At 40.9% G+C, this 20,123-nt stretch overlaps 2 protein-coding genes across 2 annotated transcripts; one reads left to right on the forward strand and one right to left on the reverse strand.

The window, feature by feature from the left end:
* Window positions 1-865: 865 nt before the first annotated feature.
* Window positions 866-10,649, reverse strand: LOC149088083 (cytochrome P450 2A6-like). Its single transcript, XM_089244126.1, has 6 exons — window positions 10,196-10,649; window positions 7,984-8,311; window positions 4,214-4,410; window positions 2,347-2,610; window positions 2,076-2,255; window positions 866-1,064 (listed from the first exon to the last, which is right to left on the reverse strand). Exons 1-6 carry the CDS (start codon window positions 10,527-10,529, stop codon window positions 925-927), a joined length of 1,443 nt encoding a protein of 480 aa, XP_089100252.1. The 5' UTR covers window positions 10,530-10,649; the 3' UTR covers window positions 866-924.
* A 1,363-nt stretch (window positions 10,650-12,012) lies between these two features.
* Window positions 12,013-19,832, forward strand: LOC149088084 (cytochrome P450 2A1-like). Its single transcript, XM_089244151.1, has 7 exons — window positions 12,013-12,116; window positions 14,462-14,903; window positions 15,820-16,150; window positions 17,934-18,118; window positions 18,216-18,479; window positions 18,596-18,772; window positions 19,388-19,832. Exons 2-7 carry the CDS (start codon window positions 14,567-14,569, stop codon window positions 19,525-19,527), a joined length of 1,434 nt encoding a protein of 477 aa, XP_089100277.1. The 5' UTR covers window positions 12,013-12,116; window positions 14,462-14,566; the 3' UTR covers window positions 19,528-19,832.
* Window positions 19,833-20,123: the final 291 nt, after the last annotated feature.

The following is a 20,123-nucleotide window of genomic DNA, read 5'->3' on the forward strand; positions in this document are numbered from 1 at the left end:
AACTAGACCGCGCGTACACGCACCTCATACACCTTCTTAAAACCGGGGATTCTCAAATTTTTGTTATCCGCGGCTCATTTGCCCGATTCAAGACGTTCATCTGCGGCTCCCCAGAATAATTTAGTGAAAATACTGTATTTTAACTTATAAAAAACCACTTCAAAGCATGAATAGGCACACAAAAATCTCCAGCTCTCTTACAATATCTCCACGCTCGCCGCGATGTTCCTAACCAGGGCCGCAACTAGTGGTGCCCTGGGGGACTGGAAAAATTGAAGCAAGCTTTGTTAAAAGAAACGGGACACTAGAAAAAGTCGGTACGACCGATAACACAGGAGTGGCTCTTAAAATATGGGTAATACGGTCACCCTACTGAGACTGAAAGTTTGTGGTCGGTCGAATTGTTTCAAAAAATGTTATTATCCTTGGGTACAGAACGGTTGAGAAAGGCTGATAAGTCGAATACCGTTATAGTGAAAATTTCGTTTTAACGAACACTTTTCTAATCCCCTAGATAAATTTACGTAGGAACATCTTTAAAAAACCTGAAATTTCGTTATAACGAAGTGATTTCTTCGGTCACTTGGAGTTTATTATAACGGTGTAACCAATTGTAGAAAGGTATCGGGAGGAAGGCCGTTTTAAGGAGTTTGGAGCCCCTTGAGAAAAATTTACGCACTAGTAAAAAATTTTAATGTGTTTAATAAAAATAATGCATTGATTAATTTCAGGGTCCGGACCTTGTCGTACTATCATAATATCCGTTTATATCTCGCAAGGGACACACTGGGGGAATCATGTTTGGTACCTTCGTATCCGTTAAGAAGCTACTGACGAGGAGTGAAATTATTTCTGCACATATTTTGGCAAATCGAGGTAACATTTATTGGATTGTTTCATTTCAAAAAATGTAAAATTTGTTCTTCAATCTTCGTGTGGTCTGGATACAGCTCGTATCTGGAAACCTCCGTCACCCGGATGCAGAGTAAAATTCTGCATAAGCGATGCGATTATCAAGAAAATCTCCATCTGGGCGAAGTTCTCACCGACGCAGGTCCTTTTTCCTGGAATGAAATAAATTTGAAATGAAATGTGAATGACAGAACAGAATTCATTTCAACGTTTCTTAGCCCAATGAGGCTGTCTGACAACAAATAGCCTTTCTGAGGCGATGTGAAGAACGATAAGTTTGTACTTGTATTGTAAAGCATGAGTGTGTGTGTTTGTTATAGAGCATAGTTTCCTAACTTTTTTTGTCCTCACACACACATCGCCCCCCTTCTTCAGAAATTTTTTTCTCCCATCGCCCCCCAACGCAATTTAACCCATAGGATCCTATGTTATAACCGTAGCTTCTACCGCTACACCTGGAAGATTCCATCGCCCCCAGGGGGGCGTTAACGCCCACGTTGGGAATCGCTGGTGTGGAGTAAACAAAAATCAATGTCATGTCCAAAGTACAAATGCAGTATGCGCTCCGAAATATCACAATTAATTCCCCTAATTGTGATTTTTCGGACTCATGATTATGAGATCTGGTACTAGGTAGTATGATTGTTGAGTAGAATAGCCGCTGTGGTGGTCGAGTTGTCGTAATTACGGATACGCATCACTGCGTCCCGGGTTCGAACCCCACTGGCACTACAGTGGCAGTCGGCTGAAGTTGGTTAGGGAGCTGACTTCTGACTGTGCTGGTCTGGGTGTGTGTATATATATATGTGTGTGTGTGTATATATATATATATATATATATATATACTTTATATAGATGACAGCAGTGAAAAATCAAGCATAACACTAGTTACGCACAGACTGTTATGCACATACACTTTCGGCACAACTCACTAAGGAGTAAATTGCCCAGGTCGATAGACCTGAGTTGTGCATATGAAACAATTTAGTTCACTCCAGTGCAAAAGCAGAGTATTGATGGGTGGATACTGCGGATGTGGCAACATGAAAGCGATATGGACAAGGATCACTGGATCTATGTTGACGAACGAGCTTGGCGTTAAATTAGTCCATCGCGCCGAAACGTATTCTGCATTTTAACCACAAATGTCATCAAATACTTACCGGTACCGAAAGCTACAGGAACCTTCACGGTTTTGGACCTTTTGCCATCAGGACCCAGAAATCTCTCAGGATCGAAATTCGATGGATCCGAGTAAAGTTTTGGATCGTAGCTGATAGTGTGGAAGTTAGCGTTTATCAGACTCCTCTTAGGGATCCTGTAACCTCTGATTTTCACTTCCTCTAAAAAATTAAGAACCTCATCAAAATGCATTCATTATTTCTCCAGAGAAAACTTTAATGAATTTCAAAATTAAATTTTTTTTTCCATTACCGGTATTTGAATAAAACACCGTGAGGTAGAAGAACAATGCGGTTCTGAACAACTCCAGTATAACAGCCTCTAAGTAAGGCATGTTTCGCTTATCAGCATAAGTCGGCGTCCTGGTACGTCCGATGACCTCGTCCACTTCTTTTTGGACCCGTTTCTGGACGCCAGGTAATTGGGATAATTTGGCGAGAAAACCAACGATGGTCCCGGCCGTGGACTCGGTGCCTTCCATCAACATGTTTAAAGTGATGGCGTTCAATGTGTCCACTGCAACAGAGAGAGAGAGTGTGTTCAAGATATAAGGCACCAAAACATCCATCTACCTATTATATGAAGGTTTAATATAACGCAATAAGTGCATCATGGACTGTAAGTGAATTAGTAAGACTCATCTAGGAAGCCGCTGCGAATCAATTTACGGTAGTGACCCATAGCTCGAGAATCATCGGCTATCAGTGGATCTGAACGACTCTTCTCTGAAGCCTCTTCGACTCAAGATTGTGTCGCGACCCATAGTTTAGGAAACTCCTGTAATAGATCTTACGCCAGTAATTTGCATGCGGTCCTCGGACCCCTGGGGGTCCGTAAGTATTTTGCAAGGTTGTCGGGATCATTTTCGTTTACAACCATTGCATAGACGACACATTGCTGTGAAATTGTAATTTATTTCTTAAATTTTTTATGATATGCAAAAATTAACAAAAATACATTTTGAATTTTATGGGGGGAGGTGGCTTGAAATACAGTCGAGTTCTCGGTTATAACGTACCCCCATGGGTGACGCAAAAGTGCCACAAGGGTTTGTATTCATTTTAAGTGAGTAAATCTGTAGGTTCACCCCTAAGGGAGGGGCGAAATAAAAAGCTTTTGCAGTTACGGTGGGAGTCCACAACATAGAAAAGGGTTAGAAACACTGCCTTACACCATTTTTTTTAAAACACACTCATTAGAATGCTCATTCATTGCTAGTTCCGTCTTTTTTGGTTGAGGGCAGCACCTGACCTGAGCATGCATCCAAAACGTGCGATATTTCGACACAGCTACCGCTTCAGAGAATCCGTATTTTTATCGAGGAAATATGGTCAGCCCAGGTATTTATCACGTTGTGTTTTTTGATACTTCTATACCGGAATCAGTGTTCGCCCAATACGCATCAAAATTCATTTTAAAACAAAAAATTTCGTTGAAAAGGTGAAAATGCACCTTCAAATTTTAGGTAAATTTTTTTAACCACTTTTATACGATCAAGCACGTAATATTGCGTTCAAACGGCAGTGGAATAAATCAAACAAGTTCTCTCTCATCATCATCGCGGAGCTTTATTGTAACCCTACGAAACCAAATTGTTCTTTTCACTTCCGGTTATTTCTATACTCCTATTAGTGATTTTTTTTCCCACGTATAATGTATTGTTCTACTATATACATATAAGAGTGAAAGAGAACAGGTAGGGTGAGGGTGAGAAGATAAAAATGGACTTCGTACCTATACTCCCCCTTATCTGCTTATCTATTATATATATTGTTTTACTTTCATTTTTTTTCCTTCCTTTTCTTCTATATATATATATTTCCCCCCCCCTTCTTTTCTATTTTCTAACGTGTGGTTAGGTTAGGACAAGATTACCATATTTATCACCGATTCGTTAAATATAGATCATCCGAATTTCTTGTCAATAACTTGTAAGCGAAAGGGTTAATAGTTATTTCTCACTAATAAAAAAAAAGTACTCCTTAAATTTTTGGAGAGGAGTGAAATTACTCTTCATAATATTTTTGGATAACACTGACCGCAACACCTTTCGCGGGCCGGATGTGAGATTTTTGCGGGTTGTGGCAACCCCTACTCAAATAATGTCCGAAATACTCACAGGAATATGAACTGTCTTTGAGCTTGTCTTTCTTTTCAAGAGACATGATGTGGCCCAGGTAGGCGTCGATGAAGTCTCTCTCATGAAGCGGGTCGAAGGTCCTAACGTGATTGTCGATTATTTTGGCGACGACACCTCGGAGTCGGGAGACTTCTCTAGTCCTGGTCCGCCCAGTTGGGGTGAATCTCAGGAATAATCTAAATGGAAACAAGTTTTCAAGCACGGGAATTTATCAGAACAAAACAGTTGAACTCGGCCACAACGACCTCGGTTATTACGCCAACAATTGGTTTTTCTCACCGATTCCCATGGAGACCCATATTAACGAACTTTGCTTATAACGTCAATGAAAACGCAACGACCTAGAATGTGACTATATACGTATAAGAGCAAAAAAGAATAGGGTGGGTGAGAGTGAAAAGAGAAATCTCGAATTCGTATATAACTACTCTCTTATCTCAATGTTTATACTGTTTTTTTCATTTGTTCCCCCCCCCCCCAAAACTGCTTCACCTTTCTCTAATGTACGGTTTGGTTAGGACGAGGTTACCATACTTTTCGCCCATTCGTCAAATAAAGATCATCCGAAACCCTGTAAGCGAAGCAGTTAAAGCATGGGCCCCACCTAGGCAGTGGCGGATTACCGCACAGGCGCATGAGGCGCGTGCCTGGGGCCTCCAAATAGTTGTGTGCTTCATCCTACATATGAATTTACATGCGTATCAACAAAGCTCTTGGGGCCAATTCTTCCCCGACAAAGAAAGAAGAGACATTGTAAAGCGATCATTCAGGGAGGGTCATTTTCAAACAGTATTTCCCTAAGGGCACAAGCAGGAGGAGGGGTGAGAACAGCAGGTCCTAATGTCTGTCCGAAATGAAAATTGGAGTGAAGGCATAAACAGATGTCTCATTCCACAGTATTAAATGCTTTTATGGGCGCCGATAATACGACAGCTTTGGTGTAAGCTTTTGTATACAGTATAATGGATGGCAAGATGGCTATCGGCAAGCGGCGACATCGACAGGAAGAGACACTCGTACTAATTAAAATGAATGTAGTAGACAAAGCTGTAGTAGAGCTCTTGTGATTTTGTGATATTGTGATTTTGTCTCCCACTTGTTTGAATGAAATACTATAAGCTGGTTCAAACAACATATACATTTGCAATCTATGACTGGAACCATACGACCATATGACAAAAAAAAAGTGGGGTTTGAAATGAATGCTGAATGACATGCATTCTGAATCACGTGATTTTTCTGTTTCTCTTTTAACACTCCCTCCCCGGCTGAAAAAAATCAAGGGCGTTTCTTTTCCTACTTTCTAAAAAAAAGAGCTACATTTTTGGATTGGTCAAGGAGGCTTGGGTAGACAACATCTTTGTGTCAGACCGAAAAGTGTTTATTGTCAATGTAATTGTAATGTGTGTTATTGTAATGAAAAAAATTTCATGCCGATCCTCAAGATTTCCTTTAGGATTTAGATGGCAGAATCTCCAAAAATAACGGTAAGCAAAACTAAAAATATATAAATTATCTGATAAATTTTTATTTGAGCATTTCAATTCAACTACAGTAGTCTCTCGAGAATTCGGTCGTGCTCTAATCCAGCACGTCCAGTAGTCCAGGATATTTAGGTGGTGTGGTGTCACTTTTCTCCTGATGCCCTAACCCCTTAACACGTTCTAATATTTCTTAATTGATGATCAAGTCCTGACTATGTCTTTGCACGAAATTTCATATATTATTTCAATGGGTTTCTTCAAAGTTAATCCAGTAATTTCGGTAAAATCTGGCACATCGTGGTCTAATACGTACCGGATTAGCGAGAGTCTACTGCAGGGGTCTTCCAACCTTTGAGGCATAGCAGGCCATATTGAAACATTTTATAAAGTACGCGGGTCACAATGCTATACTGTGGCATTTTTCGTTATTAAACGAAACGGGGGGGGGGGGGCATAATATAGAAGATTTTTATTCACTCTGAATACAAATAATACAAAGGCAAAGGCCACAACAGGCAGAGTGCCCAACGAGGTGGCTGAAAGAGAAAATAATAATAATTAATATAATAATAGTAAAAATAAAATAGAATAAACAAATAAAAAATAATAATTTCTAGAAAAAATTTTTTAAATAATTTCTTTCATTGGCAATAATTTTAATTCATTCTGAAATAATTTCTTTCATTAAATTTTATTCATTCTGAACTAATTTCTTCCATTAAAAATATAATTCTTATATTTACTCTGATATAATTTCTTCCCTCTATTCCCTCTATTGAAGAAATGTTTTTCTATTAAATATTATCAGTATCTTTATATCAAATCAAATATATTATATTTGAGATATTATCAAATCTTTATTAATCAGTAATATTAAATTACTAAAACTATGACGGATCTCCATTTTTGCCGTGTGGCTGAAGGCACCAGGGCGGACATCTTAGATTACTAAAAATATGACGCAGAATTTTACTGTGATTTTTTTTTTTTAATGGGAGTGTGATTATTTTTCATCTAGTACCAGAGAATATCATTATATTTCCTTATCTTATTTTTGTGTTTATGGTTTTGGTGATGCAAAAATAAAAAAAAAGTTATGATTTTCATAATATTGTTCATTTTAGTGAACCATCTCGTTCTTATTAGGGCTAAAAGGGTGCAGTGGTGGATAAACGCAAATTTGTGGGTGGGGGCGGTGGTTGTGACCATGTGTTCAATTTTTCAGGACGGTTCTGATTTTTTTTGGAAAAAATTCTGAATTTTCCCCCTTTTTTAAGCAAATTTATTTTCTTGGTTTGTTATTCAGTCAAAAACGCAGAAAAACATTTTTTTTTCCATTTAATTTTTCTGCTCTCGGGGGGGGGGGGGTGACAGCCCCTACCTTTATTCCGCCCCTGATAGGGGGGCCTCCAGATCAGGTTGCGCCTGGGGCCTCCCAAAATCATGATCCGCCACTGCACCTAGGCACGGCCCTCAAGTGCAGAAAGAGCCTCATGCAAATGAGATCTGGTCAAATTTTCTGCAGCGAGTATGTAAACTGGATAGTAAGTACATATTTCTAGCCAGGTAGGACCCGGTAAAATCACTTTGCCCGAGCGTCTGCTATGCTGTTAATCCCCCCTTCCCGTGAAATACATTTTAAATGACTGCAGACTTGCTGCAGCACTGAATTTTACGCCAAAAGTATTTTTAAAGAATAATTGGCAATTTTTTTGGCCGACAGTTCACGCCGTTCTTTGCGAGAACAGGCGATGTCCTGTGTTTATGATCTCAATTCCCCGTGATTGTTCTTCCTTATCAAATATGGTCACCCTGATCTCACGATAATATAGCGACTTCATGCAAACTATTTGATTGCACATTTGTGTGATTACCGTATTCCCCTCCCCCGCATGCCGGAAAACAGCGAAGACCAGCATTGCCGGGAAATTCGAATCACACACAGATTCTGGGAAAATTTTTAAATATATTAATACACTATATAAATCCACTAAATTGACTGATCCTCATTAAACCTCACTTTTCCCGGCATACCAGGAATGGGCCAGACCCGTTTATTAAAAAATCCGGTGTCCCTCGAAATTGGCAGCGTGCCGGGTAATGCGAGGGATATAAGGAAATTTTTTCATTCCTGAAAAGTTTTGAAAACATCAACCGTGGTTGTAACGACACCTCGGTTATAACGACAGGATATCGTGGAATCTTTGATGTCGTTATAACCGAGTTTAACTGTATTTGAATTTTTTTTAATGATTGATTATTGACCTGAAAAACATGCCGACGAGGAAGAAGGTCTTGATCCCTCCACCGATGATGTGATCGAAGCCCTTGATCATGTCCACGAATTCCGGATCGTGTGACTCGAATCTGGTGTCGCACATGATCTTCGCTATGTGATTACCCGTCACGAAGGTGACTTTCTGTCTGGCGTCGAATGACTTGCCACCAGAACCGTGGATGTCGTCGATCATTTCTCTAATGAGATGCTGGACGTATTCCTCTGATTGGGTCTTGCCGAAACCGTGATCCCTCACAGCACGGAGGAAGAAAGTCCTCTTGTCTTTCCAGTCGTCACCTTCGCTCTGGGCAATACCTGAAACATAACACAAAGGAGACGAACTTTCTTAGGTGTCACACTATGAATGATGCAGTGACGTCGGAAGTGTTCCGAATCTGTGGGTGATCATCATCAGTATTATGCTGGGAATCTATATTCTGAATCAATTGTGAGGATGCTTAGACCGTGTGTGTGTGTGGTACCCCATACGATAATTTGTGACACGGGTCTGAGTACCCACAGAATTCTCAAGTTACCGGCTGCATATTTGCGGATCACATGAGTGACCCGCGGCGCAGTTCCAGGAAGTGGCGTTGGAGTCGGGGAGCACCCACGGTAATTTGTGAGGTCCAAGCATCCTCACAATTGTCAACGAGCATTTCCGTAGGAAAGCAACAACTACTACTAAAACCATGGGCGTTACAAGAGTTAGGGCTGACAGCTCTAACCCTGAGGCCCGGGACAAATCTCATATACAGTATGTAGTTTTTGGTTTTCTTTCCACCCTATAAATTAATTATTTAGAGGGGCCCGTCAAAGATCTAAGGACTACTAGAGCCTAGGGACTTCTATCTAAGATATGGTGGGGGGCATGGAGCAAGAATACAGAAAAGGGTGCCTTAGGAAATTCAGAAATGTAGGCAATTAAAACAAGGAGGGAAGGACAGAAATTCAGAAGAAGGGAGGGGGCAGGACACAAATTTTTTATTTCTCCACTAAAGCCCCGTTTACATGTGCAAGATTGCGGGGTCGCTTTGGTGATTATTACATGCACGGCTACTTTTTTCCTCATGGGAAAAAAAGGGAGGGACGAAGGTCCGTCAAAAGAGTCCAATCTTTGTTGCGGAATAATGGTGGGTGACTCCAACCTCCTCTCCCATAATCCTTTGTGCCGCGAAAACTACTGTAAGCTCCTTCGTCAGCCATCTTGAACCAACCACTTCCGTTCAACCAACGTAACCAGTGACGACTTCCGGAAAGGAGGGGGAATACCGGCATAAATTAAGCGGTTATAGCATTAACTAAACTCCATGTAAACGGGTTGTAGCGAAAATCCCTGTTTCGGGTTAACTTCCCGGGATATTTTATTTGCGCAAAATGTAAATGGGGCTTTTGAAACAACTTTATTGGTATGAGTGATGCCCCCCCCCCCCCCAACGCAGTCACCAATAGCCTTCGAAATTCCCAGAACCTTTTCGGTTTCTGCTTTTTTTTTAGCGGAATTCACAATTTCTCAGAAAGAAAACTTTTGTGGCTCTCCAAAAGTAGATCCTGCGTGCACCCCTGGGTCCATGGACCGCTGGTTAAGAACCGTTGGGGGTTTTAAAGAGGTTTCAAGGGTCCGTGTGAGATTATGTGATGTAACATTTAACTTACTATTTTTATACATACTGTTTTGTACATTATTATGTAGTGAATATTTTTAATTGAGATTTTAAATTTATATGGCCTTCGTCTTATTGGCACAAAGTGGTCCGAGGACCACAAAAGGTTATGTGCAGACAAGGCACACCGGTTAACAGAACCCTGGATTTGGGCAAGAGAGCCATGGGTATAAAAAGTTTGAGAGCAACTCCATTAATCGAATTTTTCCCTCCTTATATCCTGTTACAAAATTGGCAACCCTCCTCTCGGATACAATCAAAAAGGGGGGGGGTGTACCAGTCAGGTTACTCGAAAAACGTGTTTTGCCTTCTTGGCGACATTTAAAAAAATCACCAAAATTTCCATGCTTGAGCTGATAACTACTTCCAGTGCGAAAGCGAGATAAAAATTAGCGATACCCTATTGAACCTAGGTTTCAGCCCCCTTCGCGATGTGTGTGTGGACACGGGATTGACAGAAGCGAAAAGATAGATAGATTAAGATTAAAAATAATTGATGTCAATAACGCAGTGCATTTACAAGGACCGAACTCACCCAGGCCGCCATCGAAGTAGTTGAGCACGTTCAGTATCTGAGGACGGCCGAGCATCTCGGCCCTCTCAACAAACATCTCATGTATAGCCGGTCCGTTGACGATCACAACCAACTGACCGCCAAGTGTCCGGAAGCTAAAGATATCTCCATAACGGTTTCTCAGGTCATCGAATTGACCGTATATGTCATCGCTTTTCAAGAACGGGTAGAATCCGACGACCGGCACACCCATCGGTCCTGGCGGAACCGTGCGCCGTTTCAGCCATAGCAAGCTGATTACTAGAAGCGTAGAGATCAGGAACAACGAGAACCAATCAGATATCGGCGGTTCCATCACATGTATCCACAAAACAACAACAGAATTTAATATGAAGGTGCACGTCGATAATGTGCCAGAATCGTGACGAAATCACTATAAAAATGCGATAAAGCGTCGATTCTGGAGGAGAAAGTCACTACGACTTATTTAATCACAAAATGCATTAATTTGACAATAGATGGCAGCATCTGTCGCATCGCGTTTTACATGGACGATTTCTTTCTCTCGTTTGGAAGTTGCACGTGCAATGACGTATCTCAGGAGCAGGGCCGTCTTAAGAACATGATAGGCCCCCCCGGGCCAAGTGATTCTCTGAGGCCCTCTTTTCTTGAGACCTCCGGGCCGTGCCTGGGTGGCTCCATGCGTTAAGACGGCACTGCTCAAGAGTCCTTACCTTTTTCCAGCCGCGACCCACGGAACTCTGTTTTCAGAATTAATGAAACCAGCGATGCAATAAGTGCGCTTGTAACAACAATATAAGTCGATTTCTACGATTCTCGAAGCCCATGCGAATCACGTTTGGGTCGTGATCAAGAATCGCTGGCAGTAATGCTTTTTGTGCAACCCATCTCGGAAACGCCTGCGAATCATGTTTGGGTTGTGACCCATTGCTCAAGCATCTTCTGCTGTAAGTGGACTCATGCGACTAATCTCGAAAACTCCTGCGAATCGAATTTGTGTCGGGACCCAAGCCAACCCCCCCCCCCCCACAAAGCTATCAGTGCATTCGTACTTACCCATCATTAGAGGCCCCCTGCGAATCAAATTCGAGTCATGGCCCCATAGCTAAAAAAAAAAACCTTGGCTGTGAGTGGATTTGTACGATTCATCTCACAAGCCCGTACGGATCAAATTTGGGTTGTGACGGATAGCTCAAGAATCCCTGTGTGTGTGATTGTTTTTGTGCAACTCACTCGGAAGCGAACCCTCCTTGCAAATCAAATTTGGGTCGCTGCCCATAGCTGGAGAATCCACGGGTTTAAGTGAATTTTTACGACCCATCTTGGAAGCCCTTGAGAATCAAATTCGCGTCGTGACCCGTAGCTCGAGAGCCCCTGGATGTTATTGGATTTGAACGCCCCATCTTGGAAGCCCCTGCGACGCAACTTTTGAGTCACGATCCGAAGGCTTAAGAAACCCTGATGTAGAACTGAAATGCCAGTGGAAGAAAAATTGTGTACCCACACACACACAAACAGTCCTAAATTTTCGCATCAATTTACTTCTCGTCGGAGGTGCCACCGATTTATTCCATGCTCACGTAAATATTAAGGAAAATGAAGATATTTTCTGATCTTTCCAGCAGTAAATTATCTCGGAAATGGCGTATTGATTATCTCGAACAGGAAAGTCAATTGTAGCATCGACGAGACATAATATCAAGCGTTATATTTGGATCTGATCCAACTCAAACAAGGCGCTTGCTTTCAGTTCAAGGCTCCGATCCGACCCAGATTCGAAATGCAATATCGTATCGAGGAGCGTGTCTGCGACACCCACGCGCTATCACGTGTCAAAATATGTCTCGTCGCGTCAAAAAAGGGCGGAGGATGTGGAAGCTTCTATAAAATCCCCAAAAAAAGTGGATAGAACCATATACAAGTACGTCCCTTTTTAATTAATTTCTTTAATGAGTAATTTTATACAGCTCTGGGTTGTAATCGTGAAATCAGCATGTCGTGAGGAAATGGGAATAAATTACTGAGTAGAAGTTTTTTCGTGTTTATTGACGCGGTAAGGCTCTCCACATCGTGCCGGAGAGAAAGAACCACCAAACACGTGGTGCCATCTGTTGTCGTTTCGTGTATTTTCCGTGAATTTTGGTGGTTTCGTTTCAAGTATGGATGAGATTTTCTTGTGGTTTTTTTTCGTTTATAGTATTCCTCACTAGATACGCATTCAAACTGTATTATATTACATATATGAGAAACACTAATGAACTGAAACTTCTCCTGCCACCTATCAAATAAAACTGTTACAATTCTTTGATTGGAATTGTTGACTGGTTTCTAAAGTATATTTAAAATAATAATGATAAATAATTCATAAGTAATAATATTAATGTCAAAAAATTTTAACAGTTTCTGTTTGTGTATAGTAAATTAATATGAGTATGATGTACCAATATTTTTTCAATATATAATTCCATCCTACGTTTGTACAAAGAAGTTTAGGAGGATTGTATGCTCCTTGTACACTTTGCTGACGTTACTTTGCTGTACGAAAATTACAACTGTTAAAATTTTGAAGCAAACGTGACACAATTTAATTAATATTATTGTTTAGAAAATATTCTCGTTTATAACATACCTCATTGGATTTTTTTTTCCCATGCGGCACACAATTCAGAAACCGGTCGCCGGTTTCATTCGAAGAATTGCAACATTTTTTATTTGATAGGTGGCAGAAAAAACGTTCCAGTTAATTGATATTTCTCACACGTTTTTTATGCAGTACTTGTATACTTATTTCCAATATTTTCTAGAGAAAGCCCATTTTTACAGAAAAATTTTACTTATCGATTGTGGACAACAGTAACAGAAAGTCGCCATTTTGTCATGGCGAATAACTTTACAAAATATTGACGTTTAGAGTCTAAAAGTGCTTTCCTCTACACGGATTTTTTTTTTTCTGAGCAGAGAAAAATTCCCCCAAATTCTATATAATGTATGTTATTTTCTCATTACGCACACATATCGAAATTCTATGCATAGAGAAACAACAGCCCAGTACAGAGAATGTGTCTCCCATCATGATAGAAAAGGATCCCTCGTATGTATACCGTAATTGTGTGTGTGCTTTTATATCACCAAAAAATATATTTTTATTCAGCTCATCCGGGTTTCTGAGCAGACTGATGCGTTTAGTATTTTTTATATATAGGGGGGTTCCAATGTAATGATATTGTTTATTATTTACGTACTCAAGATGTGAGTGAAAGTGTTGAAGTAGGGTTACGAGATATATATTTCTAAACTTGGACATGAGGACGCATGCGCATTTTTGGTTATGTTCCTTGCACGTGTTTACGAGAGAAGGTGGCACTACAATGAACGATAATAGTTTTTCAATCAAAACGGAGCCACTTTTAATGTGCATGCATGCATGCATTCATTTTCAAAACGGTGCTTTCTATAACGGAGGATATTTATTAATTATCAGAGGCATTGAGTGCTGTTTCACCCATTTTGTTTATTTTTTTAAATTGAAGGAGGAAGAGATTGTCTGATTCTTTGATGAATTACCCCAAGATCGTCTCAACGCATGGGCCCGCCAGGCACAGCTCGCGGTAAGTGGGTTTCTCGGGTGCGTAGGGCACTCCACGATAATGGGATCAGGTGCTATATGGCAAATAGCAGATATCGCTTGGGCATATATATGCCTTATTTTTCCCACGTGAAAATTCGAGCAATTGATTAGGACCATATGATTTTAGGGGCCCCTCCGATTAGAGTTTTGCCCGAGGCCACCTCCGGAGGTGGATTTATGGTTCTGTTACCTGTAAGCGATACAAAATTTGTTACCCTTCACCCATTGAAGTCTAGTTTTCTTGACCTTTCATTGATCCAAAACCACGAAATTCGTGTATCCCACAGGCGGCAAAACCATAAACGCGCCTCTGGTGGAACACCAGTTAGAAACCCATAGACTATGAATTTTTTTTACGGCTGACTCCTACTTAGACCAGGAAAATTTTATTCGGGAAAGGGTGGGGGGGGGGGGGTATGTAATATAAGTTTGGAAGACTCTAGTAAGGTTTATTTATTATTAATACGTAAAATATTGTCTGAGGCAATTCCGCGTATCACTGCTATGGAAAAGAGAAGATACGAAGCTCACTGACACACACACTGATAACCGAATATTTGCGCACGTTTTATTTGATGTGCATACAATTGCGCTTTTTCCTTTTTCACTGACTCACCATTTTTTATTTGCTTGTACAGGGAGTGGCTTTCACGAACACACACACAAAGCGCTGTTGAAAGCCAGCCTGCCTGGGTAGATCGAAGAATCGCAATCCGTCATCTCATCACAGAACAATCACGGCGATGGACGATGACGATCTCTGGTGGCTCGTGTCGTTGGCCATCTTAGTTATAATAGTTCTCCAGGTATGGTGGATGAACCGTGGCCTACCTCCTGGACCTATAGGACTGCCATTCTTCGGCTATTACTTTTCAGTGAACTCTGACATGCCGTATCTGACTTTCAACAGGCTGAAAGAGAAGTATGGAGAGGTGACGTCGTTCAGGACAGTCGGTGGGACCTTATTCGTTGTCTTCAATAGTATCTCGGTTCTCAGGGAAGCTTTCGTGACTAGGTCTGAAGAGTTCATTGGAAGGCCAACGAAACAGAATTTTCTTAACTGGATCGATGATGGTGATGGTATGTATGTGTGCTTGGTTATACTCTTATCTAATTAGTAACACTAAGACGTGGGTTTCCTACCGTTTCCGACCGCGATCCAAAATCAACAACAAGATTAGCTTTGTGACCAACGGGAGTATTTGTTCATCGAAATTAGTGACGCAATAAGTGCATATTAACAAGAGAGGAATTCCTGTAGGGGCTTTCGGACTATTTATAACAGTAGGTACTTTAAGTGAATTTGTACGATGATTTCGAAAGCCCTACAAATCAAGTATTTTTGTGAGCCATAGCTTAAGAGCCCCTGGCTTTTAGTGGATTTAAACGATCCACCTCGGAAGCTCCTGCGAATCAAGTTTGAGTCGTGAACCATAGCTCGAGATTCCCTGGTCGGCTGAAGTTGGTTTTCTGTGGTTCCCAACTTCAAGGCGCAAATGCGAGCCGATCTCCCCGTTAAAAAGTCTCGCCGCAGAGAGCAACAGTCCTACAAACAGTTCAAATATTCAGTCACTACACATCACTCACTTCGCTTCTGAGATATAGATGGCAGCACTGAAAAATCATACACAACACTAGATACGCACTCAGACTGTTAGGTACACGCACTTACACTTCCGGCACAACTCACTAGGTAGTAAATTGCCCATGGCGATAGACCTGAGTTGTGCTCGGTTTGAAAAAAAAAAAAAAAAAAAAAAAAAAAGCTCGAGATTCCCTGGCTGTAATAGCCTTTGTATGACTCATCTCGGAAGTTCCTGCAAGTCAAGTTTGAGTCCTGACCAATAATTCAAGAGTCCCCTTGCTAGTGGATTTAAACGACCCATCTCGGAAGACCCTGCTACACAAGTTGGGCTGTGGCCAGTTGGTTAAGAACCTCCTGCACTAAGGTATGAGCGTCTTCCATGTTTACCGATTATGATTTTTCTCCCATTAGGACTAGTTCAGACGGAAGGTGACGTTTGGAAAGACCAGAAACGTTTCTTCATAACAGCGGCTAAAAAGTATGGGTTCGGTAAAAGCGACGTCGAAAGTTTCGCTCACGAAATGATAAGAGAACTGGTGAACGATCTTTACGGGCTCTCGAATGAACCGGTCAGGTTATCCTGCCACTTGTCTTACGTGACCGGGAACATCATATCTCGGATCCTGTGCGGCAAAACGATCCCGAAGAATGATCCCGAGTTTCTCGAACTGAACGAAAGGAACTACGACTTCGTGCTGTTCTTTGCTGATCGGAGGTTCTTGCTCGTCGGATTCATTTTCGAGTGAGTGGCATCCAATGTTTCTTTGTTCGTTTTAAAGGTAGAGATAAATTTTTGGTAATACAGTAAAACCCCTCTTTTGCGGACACTCGCGGAACAAAAACAAAAATTCGTCCATAAAAAGAGGGGATTCCTTTTGAAATCGTAAAATAAATACAGCATTACTTATAATTGAAGTGGTTCTTTATAAAAAATGATTAAAATTCTGACAGTATCAGATGCGTAATTGAAATTACAAAAGAAATATTTCTTTCTTTCAAACCGAGCACAACTCAGATCTATCGCCATCTATTGGCAATTTACAGCCTAGTGAGTTGAGCGCCGTAAGTGTCAGTGTGCGTGTACCAAACAGTCTGAGTGCGTATCTAGTGTTGCGTCTGATTTTTCACGGCTGCTATCTATATTACAGAAGTGAAGTGAGTGAAATGTAATGATTGAATTACATTTGTATTGTTTACAGGTCTGTTGCTCGCTCTCTGTGGCGAGACTTTTAAAATCGAGATCGGCTGGCATTCGCACATCGAAGTTGGGAACCACAGATAACCAACTCCAGCCGACCACCATTGTGGCGACGGACAAGCACCTCCTAGAGATAGAAGGCCTCCGCACGCTGCTCGTGACGTCAGCAAGTAGTCCATTTTCCCTCAGAATATTCGGGGGAAAAAATTCCGCTGCTCGTACCAGTATCATCGTTGGGTGAAAGTTTCAGTTCATTTTTCCTGGCTTGATTACTGTTTTTCAGCCGTTTTTCTTGCCAATGTTCGTTTTAACAGAAAATGGAACGTATCTGCGTCCTCCCGACATTGATTTTATTTGCAAGAGCACATAGAGGGAGATAGACTTGAAAATCTGCGCACGATGATGATGCCAATTCATATATACACATATACATTAGATCAGTCGACTCAACCTTTTTACGCTAAATTGCGTGGATTTAATCCATTTCTTAGCTTATGGATTATAAAAAAAAAAATATTACAAAAATACCAGATGCGCATACCTGGGACACTAAAACATGATAAACGTGAAATCTCTTTCAATCGTATGCTGATATATATGCTGCAATAAACAAGTCACAGAGACCCTAATTCCTGCTTTGGCCATGGGCCACCTCGATTCAACTATCAGCTTTCAAATTAGCAGTGAGTAGCTACTGCGCTTTTGGTCCATATTTTGGGATCTCTGCCCAAGCGGGTGGACTATTTTCTTTTACGCTGAGAGAAAAAGCGAAGAAAATCTAAAGAACTATATCGTGACGTTACGTCCCGTATTTCACGGGAAATTTCCATGCTTTCCACGTAATTCTGGTCATCTCGATTTTTTTTTTGTGAATATGTCCCGTTTTTTCACGCATTTGCAACGAAGCCAACTTGAATTCTAATTTTTGATTGGGATCAATGATTAATATTACATTCCTATTTCATAAATTGTATTATGTTTAATTTTTACTACAAAAAATAAGAATACTCACCCCACATTTTGTTACGCAAAAAATTTTATTTCGTAGAACTCATTTTAATTTGCAGTAGTGTTTCATTTCCCACGATTTGTCAATGATTTTAGCAATATTTGGCGAGTTTGCTTACTTTTAGCATCAATTATTCGCGATAATCGGCATTGTCCCGTTTCAGGAATCCCAATATACCGTATTTTACGGTACGACGAAATATATAGAAACCTTGGTGGCGAATATTAAAATGTAATCAAATTTGATTTAACGCATGTGGTTTTTTTCTTATAACCAGCCCGAGATTATTGTGAATCAAATTTAGGCATACATTTGTAGGTTGATAATCCGGATAACTCGCAGCGGTCGACAGATGGTCAAGGCCAAGAGATTTCTGGAAAAATTCGCTCAGGACGTCATCCAGGAACACGTTCGTAACTTGGATCCGGACAATCCCAAGGACTTCATCGACAGCTATTTGGTGCACATCAAGCAACTCAACAGCGACGACAATTCATTCAATTGTAAGTTCAAAAAAAACAAATCACTTGAAATATAAGTATTATTAACTTTTTTAATATTTGTTCTAATGACGATCATTATTCAAGAGCTATCTTACAGTAACTAGATTGGAGAAAGTATTCCTGACAAATTTCCTTGAAGCGACGGAAACGGTCAGTTCTACGACCTGCTCGCTATTGGCCGAACTTTCCAAACACCCGGAAGTCCAGGAGAAAGCCCAGAAGGAGCTGGACGACGTTGTCGGACGCGGACGGCTGCCGTCGTGGATGGACAAGAAGAACTTGCCGTACGTGGATGCAGTGATTACAGAGCTTTACAGGATAAGCATCGTGTTTTTCATCGGTCCTTACTACAGCAACTTCGGTAACACACGCACACGTTCCTTTATTTCCGTCAGCGGTGCAGTTATCGCGAAATAAAAGAAATCCTCTTGTGTTGGTTATGTAACGTTAGAACTTTCTTCGCTTCTTTTATTGCAGAAGAGACAACGCTGCGAGGTTATCGTATCCCAAAAAGAAGTTTCATCATCACCAATTTCTATAGCGTTCATAACGATCCGCTTGTCTATCCTGATCCAGAAAAATTCGATCCGGGAAGGTTTCTGAATGTGAAAGGTCGGAGAATCAAGCAACAGCTGCCAATCCCTTTTGGCATCGGTTAGTATATTTTCACCTCAAAACTAAATTGTAATCTCCTATGATTGGTCTCTGTGATTGTAATCACCCATGACCATGATTGGCCTCCATGATTCTAATCTCCCATGACCATGATTGGCCTCCATGATTCTAATCTCCCATGATTGGTCTCCATGATTCTAATCTCCCATGATTGGTCTCCATGATTCTAATCTCCCATGATTGGTCTCCATGATTCTAATCTCCCATGATTGGTCTCCATGATACTAATCTCCCATGATTTGTTTCCATGATTCTAATCTCCCACGACTGGTGCCTATAGTTCTGGTTTCCATGATTCTGATCTTCTGTGACTACTTCATCGCACGCCAACTCCATATCGCTATACGCAATTTGCTGCCGTTAACGAGTTGGGTTGGAAATAAAGGCACCATCTATCGGTGGTCGCCTCGTTAGGGAAAATATCTTGTTACTTCCCCGGTTCGAACTTTGGACCTGACTGCAACCTTCACGGTGGTAGATGAAGATCTTATCATTATGTCACTCGCGAGTGCTAGATCTTCTTCGATTGGTGTATTTTTAATGACCATAAAACTTGACCTTTCGAATGAAACTAATACTTGCATTGTTTTTTAGGCAAAAGATCATGCATTGGAGAGTCACTGGCGTCGATGGAAGTGTTCCTCATCATTACGGCGATCCTTCAGAATTTTACTCTATATCCAGCAGGAGAAGATGTCTTGACTCTCAAACCGAGACCGAAAATAATGCAATGAGTTTGTATGCTACAAAACGAAAATAGGCTCGGCACTGTCTAAAATTACCCGGTGATCCCATTTTTACACTATACGTGAGCGCTAGACTGAGAGGGGGGGGGGGAAAGAAAACAGTCAACTTGGTGATATTGTGGTTTGCGTGATTATAAACGTGAATAAATTCCCACAACTGATTGGACTATCTTTTCGGATGAGCGGGACCAAGTCCCATCCGGTAATGGATGAATGATGCATCCTCAAAATGTGTAAAGAATGCTTACGTGAAGAATAATTTTAAGCAATAAATTATGTTCTCGACCTTTCAATGTGATTCCGTGCTTTATTCATTCATCAATTAGTTCTTAAAAATAGTCAGTTCATTTTTGAGTGCTAATGACTCTTTCCTGAACAACATAATCTGTTTTCTACGTGGGTCTTTTCTTTTACAAGGTGTCCCACAAATAATTTACAAATTCTTAAAAATTGGAGTAACTGGTATATTTGTGAATGTGGTTAGCGAGAAAAGTTATTCTCAACACGAAAAGGGGACTTTTTTTTGGGACAGAAAAAATAGTTCAAATTTTCGTCGATAGAGGGCATCCGTGACACTCCAGCAA

This window comes from Pholcus phalangioides, unplaced genomic scaffold, assembly GCF_987345545.1.
Source record: "Pholcus phalangioides strain wild (caught in Gottingen) unplaced genomic scaffold, Ppha-v1.0 ptg000003l_1, whole genome shotgun sequence".
Lineage (NCBI taxonomy): Eukaryota > Metazoa > Arthropoda > Arachnida > Araneae > Pholcidae > Pholcus > Pholcus phalangioides.